The 16,835-nt window shown below is 44.0% G+C and overlaps 1 protein-coding gene across 12 annotated transcripts in view; it reads left to right on the plus strand.

The window, feature by feature from the left end:
* Nedd4l (NEDD4 like E3 ubiquitin protein ligase) overlaps positions 1 to 16,835 on the plus strand; it is a 337,346-nt gene that overhangs the window by 194,838 nt on the left and 125,673 nt on the right. For all 12 annotated transcript variants that reach the window (XM_076555369.1, XM_076555377.1, XM_076555367.1 and 9 more), the window contains 3 exons: positions 10,296 to 10,377; positions 13,111 to 13,149; positions 15,725 to 15,778. In XM_076555369.1, the coding sequence (XP_076411484.1) occupies positions 10,296 to 10,377; positions 13,111 to 13,149; positions 15,725 to 15,778 (175 nt within the window). The remainder of the gene's footprint in view (positions 1 to 10,295; positions 10,378 to 13,110; positions 13,150 to 15,724; positions 15,779 to 16,835) is intronic.

The raw sequence follows: 16,835 nt of genomic DNA on the forward strand, positions 1-16,835 counted from the left end.
GCTGCTAGTTCATGTGGATCTATATTGCCACTTTGTGTCTTCTAAGTGTGTGTGCAATAGAGGACCTGTGTACATCCAGAACTGCTGTAAGCTCCTGTCTCCGGAGTAGAGATCAACTTTCTAGGGAAAGTTAGCGAAGCTTAGAAATAGAGGATTTGGAGAAAGAAGGTGAGGGGGAACAACAGATTCCTTCCATGGAAAAAAATCGAATCTCACTGACGCCTCAATTTTCTGTAGGATTCATATTCTTTGTGACACGAGATTACCGGTGTGACAATTCTGTGTGTGTGACATACAGGTTGCCTTCTGTTTCCTAGTTAATCAACACCAGCAAACTTCCTTATTTTAGAGTAAAAAAATACTGCTCGAATCAGAAATTGTCCTGGTTTTCAAAGAACTTCTTGGAGGTAGTAAGCTAGCCTTTAGAGATAACAGAAGTGGTTAGGACCCTAGCCTCGGCTTCCCTGGCATCCAGGGGACCTCAGGGGAAGAACATGGCTGTCCTCTGCTGACAGCTCATGTGATGTCACCTTCTCGCCGCAGGACAGTTTCTATGGCACTTACTGCGGACGGAGCATTAAGAGCAAGTTCCCCCACAGCACTTGAGGAGCGGGCACAGCAAGGGAGTTCTGTCTTGGCAGAGTCGTGTCTATTCTCAGAAACCCATTTCTTTTTTGGTGTCTCTGAGTGGATTACTTCTGCACCTCACTTCCATTAGGCAGTAGGTTCGCCTGAAGTCGCTAAAACCTCTCAGAACGTTCTCAACATTGTTTGCGAGGATACGACCATGCTCACCCACTCCACAGTTATGTATTTTTTTATTTATTTTTTTTATAAACTTACCCTTTCAAAGTCTTGTCTAATCAGTTTGGAAGTTTTCCATTCTCCCTCACAGGTGAACAGGCGTTAATTGCGCCCACCCTTAATTTTGTGTGGAAAATACTACTTTTGCTCTCTTTGACAGAGTCAGAGTTTTGGAACCCCTAAAGAGATAATAGAGGCAGTGCTGTGTGTTGACATGGTAATTAACCAGGAGCATGAGGCCCCCAGAGAGATGCTGACCGATGATGAAGCCTGCTGCACTGATGTCTTGAAGACACTAAGAAATGGGCCTTTCTACTCTTCCTGTTTGCGTACCTTTCTTAAAGGCCCTTTCAGACTTTTTGTCCTATTTTTGTTGGTTGTTTGTTTGGGGTGGTTGTTGCTCATTTGCCTGTTTTTTGAGACAGCATCACTCTATGTAGCCCTGGCTGTCCTGGAACTTGCTATGTAGACCAGGCTGGCCCTTGCCTTCCTAGTGCTGTTCACCACCATGCCCACTTAGACTTTACTTCTTGGTCTTAATGATATAAATATCTTATTCCTTTGATACATGCATGGTGTGTGTGTGTGTGTGTGTGTGTGTGTGTGTGTGTGTGTGTGTGTGTGTGCGTGCACGCGCAGGTTGAGGGGTGGTTTCTCCATAAGTTAGAGGAGGGCGTCAGATGCCCTGGAACCGGAGTTACAGGCAGTAGTGAGCCGTCTGACTTGAGTACTGAGAGCCAAACTCAGTCCTCTGGAAGAAGAGCAAATACCATTAGCCATTGAGCTATCTCTCCAGCCCTCTCCTCCACCCCGTCTGCCGCCATGCTCCCCCCCCCACACACACACACAGGGTTTTAACTTTAAGTTTTGTAGGTGCTGCCGTTTAGGCGAAGGCACCACATGCAGCTTGACCATACGTTGGTATTCCTGGGTAGTGGCAACTTAGAAGACAGTGCAGCAAGATAACACTCTTTATGTAGTTGGATGTGTTTCTACAGTAGAGTTGTGCTTCCTTCTGCAGTGGTGATAATAGAGCGTGTTTCAGTCTTGAAGCCAAGAACAAGTGACTGTCCACCTCTTTCCTGGTGTAATCATGTAATGGCCATATACAGTATTTTGTGAACGCATGTATATGGAGCACATTGTTAAGTGTGTGTTTATTTGCGTGGTTTATAATTGTCTCCAGCGTATTTTAAATCTTTTTCCGTGTGTTTTCTTTGTTTTAAAGATTGACTTATTTTTATTTTACATGCATGGGTATTTTGCCTCCGTCTGTCTGTGCACCTTGTGTGTGCAGTGCTCACAGAAGCCAGAAGAGGGCGTCAAATCCTCCGGAACTGGAGTTACAGATGGTTGTGAGCGTGCTGGAAAAGTGAACCCAAGTCTTCTACAAGAGCAGCAAATGCTTTTGACTGCCGAACCATCTGTCCAGCCCCTTAGGCCTGTTTTTAATCTTTGGCTTTCTTGGGTAGTACTGTGGGAGATGGCACCTCACACTCAGATATACACTGGGCAAAATGTGGGTTTGGGGAGGAGAATGAAGCTCAGCATCTGGCCTCACATTTCTTCTCTTCATCTATGAATTAGACATGCTAGAATCATGTTTTTTGAAATTGTGAGGATTAGTGATAATGTAGGCCTGTGCATACTTGTGTGTGTGTGTGTGTGCGCGCGCGCGCGTGCGCGCGCTCATGTGCATGCATTTAAAACTGCTGTTTATAACTTTATGTATGTGTGTGCTTGTATGTGCGTATCTCGCTCATTTGGCTTCTCCCAGGAAGGGGACAGTGTCTGCTTCTGTTTACCTCTGTCTCCCTTCCTCCACTGTGGTATCCACCACAGGCCCTTTGCATGTGCTGAGCACTCAGTGTCTCTTTGGAATAATTTCCAAAAACAGCTAAGCTTTTGTCTCTGCTGATGGCCTCATGATTAGCTGTCTCTCTCTAGCTCCATTCATGTGTTTTAAAAAAAAAAAAAAAATTCTTAACAACAACAACAAAAAGAAATTCTACACATAGGAGAAGTACCCGACCAAGTGAGCGTCTTCTGGTAGAGGCGGCTACGCAGTCCCATTTCGCTTGACAGGGGTGGAAAACAGTAGCTTGCAGGTGCAACTTTCTCGTTCAGCTGCTTTCCTGGACAGTGTTGACCTTGAAGAGGATGAGCGGATATTGGTCTTGATCGAGTTCCCCCCAATAAGCACTCCTAACACAGATATGCTCGTGACCTACCTCATATCCTGACAGCTGGAACGAGAGGGGTCTGTACATTTGATAGACTGCCGCATGTGCAGGGGCCTCTAGCTCTCAGGAGTTTTCATGACCCAGGTTCGGGACCCCCAAGCGACTTAATTTAGATGGCAAGATTGGTGATAGGGAAGGGGGGGTAGTCACAACCTGGGGTTTCAGGACAGTGACTAGGAAGGGTCTGGAATGCACTCAGTCACTACGTGCTCCAAACAACAAAATTGTACCCAGAGTTTTCTTTTGGCATTTTGAGGGTATTTTGAGGGCAGCCTCACAGTTTATGCCCAAGGCATGAAGTTTTAATATCCCTTTACGTCTGCTAAGATCAGTGTAGGAATGACTGCAATCTAACGCACTCTTCTCATAGTTGTCAAAATCGTGTGTAAGAGTCACGTACTGCCAGTGCTGGTGGCAAGAGGCAAATTTCAATACATACTTCACCTCTGTTTGCTCAGTCCCAAGGACTGGCATGTGGGCAGCATTCTTTCCAAGTCCCTCGTGGTGTGTGTTGAAGGAGGCTGTTCTCTGAGTTTGAAGGGAAGGTGAGGGCTGCCTGGGTTAGGGAGGACTCAGGTCACTGGAGCGTGCCCTATCTGAGCCATAGGTACAACTGCACGTGGCATTTTCATGACATTTTCTGCACTGGTAAAAGGGACAGACACTTTCTCACAACAGTCAATTTAGGAAAACAAAAACAACCAGAAAGAGAGAAAGAAATATAAACCACATGCCTAGTATCTGAAGTGAATGATTATTAACATTCTTGTTAGTTTTTTTTCCTCAATTATATTTTTTTTAAATTAGGCACGTTTTTAGATCATGCTTAATCCTTAATGTTATGTTTTCTCTCATTTTAAAGTATCTTTGAAACTATGGTTTTAATTGCTTATACTATTCTGGTTTCATGATTATAACAATTTATTTAATCACTTCCCTAACTGAGTTGAGTGTGCTTCTGATATTTTCTTATTCTATATGAAGCTATAATGAGCTTCTGGGGTACATATTTGCTGATATCTTGGTGCCCTTGGGATCGGTCACCAGGGGTAGCTTTGAATCCAAGGGTGTCAGCTCTTTGAATGCTCTTGGTACATCCGCCATGCTCTGCCTCAGGAAACTTGCAATAATTTGTCTTTCTGGTAGCAGAGCATTAAAATGTTTCTATCTAAAAACGTGTTAGCTTTCTTCAGGCTTACACGACTTGTTATAAAAATTGGTGCGTTTTGTTTATTGTCACGCTTTCTAGGTATTTTCCCTTGCTCTGAAGTGTTTTCGACGTGTGATTTCCTTATTGAGACTCTAAGTGTGTAACACTGATGGGAAACGCGGGGAAGGAGGAGAAAGGGGCTTTTCTGTGGCACCATCTGGGATGGCTAACTCATGGTGTGCCAGGCAGTAAAAGTAAACGTGACACGTGGCGCCGTGGAGCCTTCTGTAGTCACCAGCACTCTGTGCTTTGTTAGTAGGGGACAGGGTTGTGCCCTTCTTACAGGTGTCCACGGTGGCATCCAGAGCCTTCCTTTCCCAGGGAGGAATGATAACTTCCTTCAAGTTACGGATCATTTTCAAGGTCCTGATACTCAGACGTGATGGGAGAAACCCCTTCCTAGCTGGCAGACAAGGTGGTCACTTGGAACCCTGTCTTCCACTCTGGATGTAATTTGTCTTGAACATGTGGCCCATGAAACATGTCAGCCCCTGCCTGCCCTGCCCTGCCTCCTGGGAAATATGTGGTCCTTGGTAAGGATTATTTATTCTGATAAAAATGAGTAAATAGCAGGTGGGAAAGAATGCAGCTCGCTGTGAGTGAGTGGAGCTGTCGAGTAATACCCACCAGCGACGTGCCATGACTAAATGTCCTTGTTCAGAGTGTCCTGGAAGATTGGGCAACAGGGTAGACCCAGGCAGGACAAGATTCAGTTCTCCGTGAGGAGTGATCTCATAAACAGGGTCTTTGCCTCTGGTGAGGGGGAGCGAAGATGAGATCCCAGGAAAGATTCACATCTCTTAATTATTTAAATCCAGCCGAGGTCTGTGCAGACACGAAGGCTCTCTCCTCGATGCCATCAACACATTGGCACAAGAGCTGGTCTCTTAGTGCCGAGGCTTAGAATTCTCAGCGCCGGGCTCCGTGTTGAGCACGAGAGATGAAAAGCCCTTCTTCAGGGAGTCTGACAAAATCAGAATAGACTGTGAGTGAGTTCTTTGATGTGCCTTCTCGTGAGTGAGCAGAAGTCCTTTTTGGTGACATCTGGTGGTTCCTGGTGGCTCTGTTCTCCATCTCAGCATCCCTGTCGGCTCACCATTGGTTTTCTGTAGCTCCTTGTGTGTCTCATGCCTGTATGATAAAGTGATTTTACCCTCCTGGTTTTTGCCTCAGGTGTCTTCTCTTGTACACAGATGAAATCAGCAAATGGCTTTGAGCCACTCAGCTGTTCACTTCTTGACCCTGTTTATTACCTCTGCAAAATGAGGAAGCACCTAACATCCTTCTAGGTGGTACCTTTTGTTGTCTTCCCAACCTAGACATTGGGTTTTAGGGTTCAGTCTGAAATTTCAGGCGTCTTAAAATTGCACTAAATCATTGGGGTTCTCTGCTGACAGTCCTGGCTTTCCTTATTTGACACTTCCTAACAAACTTACCACAGCGGCATCCCTGTGGGACAGAGAGCAGAAAGTATCCCTGTAACTAGAACTCATGTATTCCAGGCTGACCTCGAACTTGCTATGTAGTCAAGGATGATCTTGAACTTCTGATTCTCTTGCCTCCATGCTCTTGAATGCTTGGTAAGATCACAGATGTGTGCTAGCCACACCCAGTTTAAGCAGTGTTGGGGATCATATGGAGGGCTTTGTGCACACTAGACAAGCATTCTACCGTCGGAGCTCGTCCCCACCTCCTTCCTTCCTTCTGACCTTTGAGACCTCTCTGTTGAGACTATTCTCACTCTAGGTGGCAAAAGCCTCCCCAGTACCTCCTGCCTTACACCTTGTCAAAGACCTGCTCACAGATGCGAATTAAGCAACCTCCCTGTGAAGGCGGTGATGCGGCTACACATGTTCGTTGGGCACTCACATTGGTCAAGCACTGTTCTCACCTCAGTCTTCCCAGTAGCTTCCTCATAAAGTACTGCTGTAATCCCTAGTGCAGACATGGTAGCGTTAGGGTACAGAGAAGTTCTGAGAGTTCCTCAGGATTATCCAGCAACAGTAGGGGGGGGGACCAAGGTTGAAGCCCCAGGACAGATGCCTGCCTCTTCACAGTGTGAATCCACGTTGTCTGCTGTCTGTGAGCTCTTCAGATTGCAGCCAAGCCAGGCCTTTGAAAAATCCAACCCCCCAGCTCAGACCCATCACCAGCCTTTGCCTTAGATCCTTCTGCCTGGAATCCCATCCCCCTTATCTTGGCCTGTACCCCTTCAGCTTCCTCTCTGGCACTGGTACCCAGTTGAATGCATGCATGGTTATCTCCTGGGACAGTCAGTCAGTGGAGACTCCCAGTTCTAAGGTGAAGCCAGGCTCCCAAATTCCAAGTGACCTTGTCTTATATGAGGTCAGAGACAAGAACCTGGGTTCTTGGCCAACTAACTTGGTCATAGTCATCCTTTTATTTCTCTTTGCTCCAAGCAGGTGGAGCAGAGACGGGGCCTTCTGTGTCTGAGGTTTATCTCCCCACGTGACATGGAATATGCACATAGTGACTAGGAGGTGGTTTGAATCCTGGTACCAATTTGTTGGCTCCTTAGAAGGGGCTAAAAAGGAGGGAGGGTATAGTTTGCCTTTTGTCAATGAAATAGAAAGCTTCCCCGGGGGAAGGAACATCTAGCCAGATCAACCCACTTTGTTTCAAAGGTTTGTAGAATATTACTCCTCTTCCAGTTCACAGGGGCCTGCAAGGCTCGAGCCGCTTACAGAGTTCTGTTGCCAGCCCTGAGCTGTGGTAAGATCAGACACCAGAACAATAACTAGGAACCAGGAATACCGGGTTGTTTTGAATACGATGGCTAGCCTGAGCATCTCACCCAGGTGCCTGTGGGTATGAATAACAAGGAAGCATGGAATACCTGTCAAGCTGTGGTTGGCACACCCAGTTCAAACTATGTGGTAGATCAGCGTCAACTCCGTCAACAATCAGCACATGTGGGAAATAGAAGCATCTAGTGAGCCCCGAATGTCTAAGAGAGCAAGGAAAAGAAGTACCATTTACAGCAGCCATTGTGTCGGGGCATATGTACTGTTGGGCACTGTACTGACTCTCAGTGGTGGTCTGTGGTTTCTCGATAACCCTGTGAGGTAGGAATTGTCATCCCACCTCATTCATGAGTAGCCCCAAGTTGAGTGTGCCTAAGCCCCAGCAGAAAGGGAAGGGAGACACCAGAGCGGTATAGACCAGTTACTGTTTTCCCTAGCCTTGGAATTGCACCACATTCACCTTTAGCCTGCTCCAGCCCCTTGGCCTTTGGCTCTTTTGAGGCTGAATTGTGCACCCGGAAGTTCCTTGGTCAATATTTCATAGGGTCTATTGTACCTTGAGCACTCCAGTCAGTATGTGCACAGGCATACTTTCCTCGTGACAGCTGGAAGACACTGTCCCATCATCAGGGACCTCACCCACAAAGCCAAACTGGGTGGGTCATGTAGAAGTTATTTAGGGGCTATGACCCGAGGTAAATAAATCACCAGGGGGAAGAATATGGATGTTCTATTAAGGTGAGGCTTAGCTACTTGCTCGTTGTAGTTAGTTACATAGTAGCCAGCAATTGTGATAGCAGCAGGACATAAAAATCTAAAAACACAGCAAGCAGAGTATGTGGTATTCTGTGTAATTCGGGGTTACGTGTGAAAGATTGCACTCTTCTATGCTACACCAGAAGCCTGTTCTCAAGACTGAAGTCAGGCATCAGGGGCTTTCAAAGCAGTAGATTGGTAGCTCGAAAAGAAAGGAAATCAAGTTCTACTACGGGAAAATGCTCTTTTTAAATACCACTTAGACCATTGGTTTTCCAAGCACGGTTCCTGCATCAAGTGCCTCTGCATCTTGGGAATTTTCTAGAAATGTAACTTCTGGAATCTCCCCTTAGGCTATCTGAGTTTGGTTTGGGCCATGGGGCCCAGCAATCTATATTTTAAAAATCCCTCTCCTCTCAGAGAGTCCGATAGGCTAAAGCTAACTAGCATTACTGACCAGAAAGCCAAATTTGACCCACGCCTCAGACCAGAGACCCCCCCAAGAGAAGGTGTTCTTGGGGCCCTGTGCATGTGGTAGGTGATGGCTCTTGGTGGCTGTTTTTCTGAAGCTGTGTCCTGCTAAGAAGTGGATTTATGTAGTTAAATGTTCCTTCCACAAGGCAAGCTTTCTATTTTATGAACAAAGATAAGGTTAATGAGTATCTTTTTCTGTATACTGATATCTTACAGACCTTTGATTTTGTGTGTGTTGGGAGTTGGGGGTGAGGGGTATATGTGTAGGTGGGTATACAGGTTTGTGGATGCAATTATCCCCTTTGGATGTGTATAGAGACCATTGTCTTCCTCAACTGGCTATTGGTTTTTATTATTAGTATTATAATATAATACTGTTAATAGTATTAATAATATGTATCATTATTATGAGGAAGATGATGACGATGACGATGATTTGGTTAAGCTGGCTGGCCAGTGAGCTGGGAAAGGCCGGTCTCTCCCATCCAGATGTGCCTCCATCCTCGACTTTTATTTGGGCGCTGGAGATCCGAATTCAGGTCCTCACGCTTGCAGAGCAAGGGCTTTATCCACCGAAGCGTCTCCCAGCCCCGTGTTTGGTGTGTTGGGTCTTGACTGCCGTCTTTTTGCTGCTAGTCTTTCAGGAAGGGTTCATGACACACACTTATTGAGGATACCAAATAGGAAGTAATGTACTCTTAGCATCCCAAAGTATTTTCTGTATCTTGGGGAACACTCTGGAAGTTGTGAAATTGTTGTTGGGATGACTCTCTCTGTTGTGTGTGTTTGCGGGGGCGGGGTGTCTTTCTAAGAGACAGGGTCTCTCCATTCTCAGGCCTCAGACTTCTTATAAATTCTAAGGTTTTGTTAGTATGCCGCTCTGGCCAGCTGAATAACATCTCTCTCAAATTGGCTTGAAACCAGCACAAGAGAGTGATAGAAATAAATTAGCAGATATAGAAAATTAAATAAGCAAACCGGGAAGGTGAATATATAAGAGAACATCTGAGAACGTCTATGTCTTCTGGGCCCTGGAGAGGAACAGATAAAAATACCTCCATACAGGTCATCTTTTTCTGTGTGTGTGTGTGTGTGTGTGTGTGTGTGTGTGTGTGTGTGTGTGTGTGTGTGTGTTGTGTGGGGGATGCATGTGGTGATCAAAAGATAACTTCGTCGAGTCATCTTTCTCCTTCCACCCTTCTGTGGGTACCAGGGATTGAACTCAGGTCCTTACACTCACCCATCAGGGACTTTACCTGCTGAGCCCTCTGACTGTCCCCACCCCAGTTTTTCAAGAATGAAAACTTGACTAGTTTTGAGCATTTGGGTTAGAAACACTAGAGAATGAGTAGATTGGCACTCTGAGTAGATTGTCTGCAGTAGGTACACTTTCCAATACATTCCTGCTGGGAGATTCCAGCTTCTCAGGGTAAAGACTGTGTAGGATATACAAGGACTTGTCGTCGTCGTCGTCGGGAAATTGAAATTTTAATTTAGATTTTTTTTCAAGTATCTATCTTTGGGTGACATTGAATTTTTAGGCATCCGTGTTTAGTTTTGAAGTGTTGGTTGATTTTATCTGTCATGGTTTAGGTGAATAATCATTGTTTTACCTCCACTAGGAGAAAAATATTTTACCTGCATGACAGAAATGAGAATATGAATTAGTTTTTTTTATTTGTGGAAACAAATAAAATAATCTCTCCGAAAATATTAATATTATTATTATATTAATCCTAATAATCTCTCTGAAAATCTGTCAAAAGTCTGAAAGCAATAACAGTAGCTTTAATTGTTTTGAGTTGATTATTGGGAAGATCACCTTTAAAGTTAAAACGCTGGTTTCTTTGTGGTTTTGTGTTATTTAATTTGGGCTCTTTGACAGGAACGTTTATCAAAACATGCTGCTTAGTGTATGGACGTAGACATGAGCTGGGGCGTTGCCCGGTGTTTGCATTCTCACTCCATTTTGCTGCCTTTGTTTGCTTGTTTGATCTTAATGAAAAAGTATCGTACCACTAAATCTGAGCTATTGCCTTGCAGTGACCCGTATGTGAAGCTGTCCTTGTATGTAGCGGATGAGAATAGAGAACTTGCTTTGGTTCAGACAAAGACAATTAAAAAGGTAGGTTCAAACTTTTACAAAATTCATATAAGTCATAATTTAACCCAATTACCTTTTATATTTTGGCTTTGTTGAAGTTCATGTTTTAAGAATAAGATAGCAATATTTTTATTTTAAGGGCCTCTTATTACATCTAAAAATTGCCCATAGTCCAAAACTTTTCCGTGTTTTACCTGAGTTATCTGTGTAAAGTTTTTTCCCCTTACAACACATACAGCCAGACAAGTAAATTATTCTGGCTACCTTAATGTTTTTCATAAAGAAATGTAAGCTGTAATTGAAAGTTCATTAAATGAAATGGATGGGGGACTTGGTAGGTGAAGGGGATTGGTTTGACTTGTAGGGTAACTGGTACCCGAGGAAGCACAATGCTTAGTGCCGTGAAAACACACGGGGTGTAATAGTAATAAAGTTATACATGTGTCCGTGTGTCTTTTCCTGTGTATGTGTGTGTTGTGATTGTTCATGTAGAGGGAGAAATAAACATATATGTGTGGAGGCCACAGGCGAAACTCAGGTGTCTTCCCCTGTTTTTTGAGACAGGGTCTGTCACTAAACCCAGAACTTGCTGGCTTGAGTAGACGTGCAGGCCAGCGAGCCCCAGGGTCCCCTGTCCCCTGCCTCTGGCGTGACACGTGCTGAGAACTACTCCATCCACTGTTTACATGGGTGCTGGGACTCAGCTCTTCATGCTCTTACAGCAAGTTTCTTACTGACTGAGCCATCTCAGCCCCGTAATAAAAATGTCTAAATTCACTCACCTCTATGTCTGTCTCTGTCTCTCTCCATACCCACACGCACACACTCACACACATACACACACACATATATACACACATATACACACACACATATACACACACATATATACATATATATACACACATATATACGCATACATACATACATACATACATACATACATACAAACAAAAGTTCTTGAGTGGGGGTTGGGGCTGTGTTAAAGTTGCGTGTTTTCTACCAAGAATGCTAATTTTTGTTTTAGAGTACACACACACACACACACACACACACACACACACACACAGAGTTTCTGAGTCTGTTACATAGTCTGATCACTTTTGCAGAATGTCTTCTGATTCCATGCTTGCTTCAAAAGGATTGCAGCCTTCCTGCTGCTATGGAGACGCTTCGGATCTATGGCACCATCAGGTCATTTTGTGTAGGAAACAGTAAGGCAGTGTCCTTCACCTGGCATTGAAACCAGCAGTGAAATCTGTTTGCAAACAGAAGCCAGTGTAGAGATTAGTGGGAGGCTGCCTCTGAGCACGGAGGCCATTGTTCCCAGTGTTCGGAACTGGCACTTGTTCCCAGTGAAGCTGGGGCACCTCGTCGGAACAGCAGTCAGGGGGCCTGGTCCCCTGCTGGACTAGAGCCCGAGGAGCACCCAGGCCGGTGACCAGGGCATTACCATGTCTTTTATTCGGAGTGGCAGCCCTGCTTCGCCCTCCCTTCGCCAGCTGGAGGGAGTGTCTCCGTTCTGGCAGCCAGCCTCCTGGTTAGTATGTACTGTGCGGTGTTGTGCTGTGCCGTGCCTTGCTGGTGGGGGAGCTCAGGCTTCCTCTACCTGTGTCCCTGCTCCTTTGCTCTGTGGTCTCCTTTTGTCCCTTCCCCGCCTGGCAGCCCCTTCCGCTTCATTCCATGTTCATTCTTCCAGTTTGGGAGGGGAGCGTTCACCACCCCCAATTCCATCTCAGTTCTATTCATGCCCCGAAGTGCAGTCATTTAGGGTGGGGGTCTCTGGGGTTGGGGCGTGGAGAAAGTGCAGTTTGTTGTTGTTGTCGTTGTTGTTAATCAGGGTCAATTGACCGTTGTCATGGTGTTGGCATGTGTGGTATACTGTGTTGTCACGGTGTTGTTTGCATGTGTGGTATTCTATGCTGGGATTTCCTCTTTCCCCTGTTAAAAGGTAAATGTGTTGATGACCTAACTTCATTTTCAGAATTTTTTTAGAGGTTGTTTTTACCTGATGTTTATGCCTGTGCAAATGTATGTGTGTGGTGTGTACTGTGTGTGTGTGGTGTGTGTGTATGTGTTCCTACACAGACAGTGCTTCATGTTAATTTAGAAGGATGTTTTGTGCGGGCCAGGCACCAAAATTATGTTGCTGCTTTCTAGCAGGATGTGTCTTTAAGGCGAATGGTTCATGAATGAAGAAGGTCAAAGGGTATCTTTTAAATGATTGCTTTGGGAGAAAGAAAAAATTCAGTTTCCTTTGCTTACAACACATGTGGGTCTGTCTGTCTGTCTGTTAAAATCTCCTCAATATTGTTCTTTATACTAATATTCTTTAAATGTCAATGTTGAGAGCTTTCAGCCTTTCCCACTTGAATACACACTTGTAGCAGGTAGACAGGAGTCAACCGAGTTTACTTCCTTCTTGACAGAGGAAATCGTTTTGAACATCATTCTCTCAAGGGAATTTTTGTTTTCGTGGCTCTTTGTCAGTAAGTCCCAGCATTTTTTCTTTGGGTAAGCTTGAGTAATTTATGGTTTCATAGTCATGAATCATGAGTTTCATAAATATAGTCCCTCCCCATCCATTTTAGGTTTATAGACTAGTCTCAAATAATTGACTTAATGTTGCTTTTATTACCATTTTGAAGATCACTCTTATGAGGAAAATGTTTGCACAAATGTGAAGCATTTGTATTATATTAGTAACTGTCGGTTCCAACACAGCTGAAGATCACAGAATAATCTCTCTTCCAGACGCTGAACCCGAAGTGGAACGAGGAATTTTATTTTAGAGTAAGTTTTTCTCATTTTGTAATAATTATTAATATTTACATTGATAGATCAAAACAGACTTGTGGAAGGAAAACGAGATAGCATTTCAAGTAAGAAATTTCTCTTAAGATAGGAAATGTTTGGGTTAGATAGACTCAGAATGTGTCCCAAATTTTGAAAAATCTGTAGAGGTTTCCTTTGGAGCTGTAGAGGAGAAATAAAGGTCGTCAAGATACCATGTTATTTTTTTTTTCAACTCAAAGTTTTCTTTAAAAATAAGACAGTAAGTCTTTGGGGTCTGGCTAATTTCAGTTGTGGGTTTGTTTGTTTTGCAACCTTTGAAAAATAAAATTTGAAGAAAAAGGCAGAAAGACAATGCAGTTCAAAACAGTATTTGAGTGATTTCTCTGTGATATGGATTATGAATTGCTCATCCAGAGTAGAGAGATAATTGAAAGGAAGCGTTAGAAAGTCCCAGTGATAAGGCCAGGGGTAGTTCAGTGGTCGAGCACTTGCCTAGCATTCTAGAGACTCTGAGTTGGATCTCCAGCACTACCTCCCCACAAAAGACAGAAAATTACCAGTTATGTTCTGGATAGAGGGGAGAGATTCCTAATTCAGAGATCTAATGTATACAATTACTTTCTATGCCACCGAGTAGAAGAATATTTCCACAGCCTCCTGCACCCCCACCCCCACCCCGCCCCCGTTTAGAAGAGCTGGATCCCGAAGGGGATTCTGCGAATTAACAGAGCCCAATGCTTGCTGGTGTTTGCTAGCAAATATTTGGAAGTATTAAGCCTCTCAGCCATTTAACTGGAAGAGAAAAAGGAGGCCTTTCCCTTTTAAAAAATGAACACTTGAGTTGTCTGAACACCTGTGATAAAGAAAAGGAAAATAACGGAAATAAGCCAGAGAAGGAAGACAATTCAGAAAAGAAAGGGAACCCTTTGTATCTAGTATTAGAGGAATTTGCAAAACTTGATTTATCTGATAATGAATTAGATTCAGATGAGGAGGAAAATTTAGAGAAAGCCACCGCTGAATATGAGGAAGAGAGATACGGGTGGCGGCGGCGGCGGCCTCCTCCTTATGATGTTTCAAAAAAAGGCCCACCTCCACACTGCTCCAGCTTAGGCCTTCTAATGCTGAGAACCACGCAGCCGGTAGACCCCCCGGATCACAGTCCTGGCTTCTTCCTTTCAGCCATAATAGAATTTCTGTGCTACAAACTTGGATGACTTACCCTGCATCTGTTTTCTGTTATGTTCAGAGCTGAAATGTGGCTCTGAGGTCTTAACACTTGGTAGATCCCATGTTCAGCCTCTACCAGTTATATATCAGGTAACTTTGAGGAGGACTGAAAAGCTGTTGGGGGCTGAGAATCTGGATCTTTTTTAACACTCAAATACAGAAAGCAGTTTTCTTGTAAGGCTACATTGTTTGCATTCCTTCCATTTGAAACACATCGTATGAATTTTATTATACGTAAGACTTTTTCAATGAATCGGACCTGTAGGCATATTTCTGTTTCTGTTTTAATCTTTTTGAAAAGATCTTTGTCTTATTCCCTGCACAGTTTCTTACTGAATGCCTATTATGTGCCTGTTCCTACTGTAGACTATTGATGCATTTCTGCTAGGTGTGCGACCCTTTGCCAAGTTGATGAACAGACAGCCACCCATCTGCTTGCTCTGTTCCAAAGCACTCTGCAGACACAGGGCCAGGAGCTCAAATCAAGCACATGAGCTCTCTGTGCTACAATCAAATATAGTTCCATTCCATGTTCCATGAGGAGCCCACGCCTAGCATTAGTCCCAACTCTCTTGCCTGTCCTCACTGCTCCTGGCCTTTGAGAACTTGAGGACATCAAACGTTCGCAATCTCCTGGGTCCTTTTTCCCCAAAGTAAGACAGAGAAGTCCTTTCAGTGTAGGCTGTTTTTCCCTGATTGACAGGCCAGAGTGTAAATAGCAAGGCCTGGTGCCACATCTGGCAGGATTGGTAGTTAGTCAGTGGCACCTGAGTCCACATGATGAAACACAGGTTAGTTGGGTGACTTTGGATAAAGAGAAAGAAGAGAAACTGACAGTACTTAGGGCTGTGACTTTGCAAGGCCTGTTGGCTCAGCATCCTGGCTTGTGTGCTCCTGGGCAAATTGCTTCACCCACTTGGTCTCAGTGAGTTCTGTGTGAAAGTGAAGTAGTAGTTACACCCTGTTGGCTTGTTGGAGGATTAAATGAGGCCATATAGTGTTAGCAGTTCAGGAAATAATGGTTGGAGGTGGGCACATGGTATAAAGCTGTTCGCATGTTCATCATTACCATCTTCAGGCCAGTTAGCATAAGACCTTGATCTACAGATATGAGGGTACCTTTTGGGGTTCCTTTAAGACTGTTAAGAAACAACAATAAAGGTATTGCCTTTTTCTGGTATGCCTGGATATTTGGGGTAGAATAATAGCAGATATGCAGGTCAGTCATTGTTAAACAGTAGAGTTCAATGTGCTAGAAATCATTCGTAATTTTTCCTGTCTCTTAGATCAAATTCAAAATGATACCTGTTGATTTTTGAAATATAGTTTCTGTCCCTTTTAGGTAAATCCATCCAATCACAGGCTCCTGTTTGAAGTATTTGACGAGAACAGATTGGTAAGTCCTTGGTTTTGAGTTTTGCTTTCTTTCTTAAAAACTGAATTCTTGGAGTTGCGCCTCTGAGAGCCTCTGGGTCGCTCACAGCAGTGCACATGCCCCCAGAGAAGACTGTTTTTGACTCACTGTTCAAGTTCTCGATTCTGGCAAATACTCATGTATTGCTAGGACAGAAAATGTATTTGGGTATCTGTATTTTATAGTTAATAGTAATAAAAGTCACCTAAGATAGCCTCATCCAAACACCTTATTATGCTTTGTTTGGGGAACACAAATGTGAGGTGCATCTGTAAGGATGCCATCAATCTTGTAACCAAGCCTCGTGGCCGTTTAAAAACGTCCCTCAGAATACCACAGCGAGTTCACCGAGAGCTCTATGGTGATTGTCTCTGGGGAATAAAAATCTAATTAGCTGTGTTAGAGGTAAAGCAGATCTCCTTAGCAGTTGAAACAGTGGTACCTTCTCAAGAAAAAAAGCCTTAGAAAGTAATTTCAAAAGACTAGCACAGGGCTGGAGGTGTGGCTCCGTGGCAGTCCTTGTCTGGCATGTGTGAGGCCCCTCTCCTCATTCTGGAAAATCAACCAATCCATACAGGCAATAAAACCCACCAAAAGCAAAAGAAGAAATCCCAAAGACATGCTTGAAGATAGCTGATGTAACATACATTTTATACATGCATTTTTAATATATGTGTAATTGACATCGAATATATAGTGTCTCTGTGGTGGTCAGAGGGCAGCTTTGTAGAACGGATTCTGTCCTTCCACTTTTATGTAAGTTCCAGGGACACAGGTGACTCTGTGGGCTGAGACATCTAGCTAGCACAGTGTTCTGTCTTCCTAAGAAACTAGAATGTTTACATCAAATCCCCATGAGCCAAGTGTCCCAGCTTTGAGAATCAACGTGATCAAGTTATATGTAGGTCTTGAAAGCACCCTCAAAGTGGGAATAAAATTCAGGACACTTGATCGATTATATTCCTGTTTACTGCCCTGCCTCAAAAGAATGTGTGTTCATGAACTCATCTTTCTACAGAATTCAATTGAAACTCCACAG

This window comes from Peromyscus maniculatus, chromosome 19 (assembly GCF_049852395.1).
Source record: "Peromyscus maniculatus bairdii isolate BWxNUB_F1_BW_parent chromosome 19, HU_Pman_BW_mat_3.1, whole genome shotgun sequence".
In the NCBI taxonomy this organism is placed as follows: domain Eukaryota; kingdom Metazoa; phylum Chordata; class Mammalia; order Rodentia; family Cricetidae; genus Peromyscus; species Peromyscus maniculatus.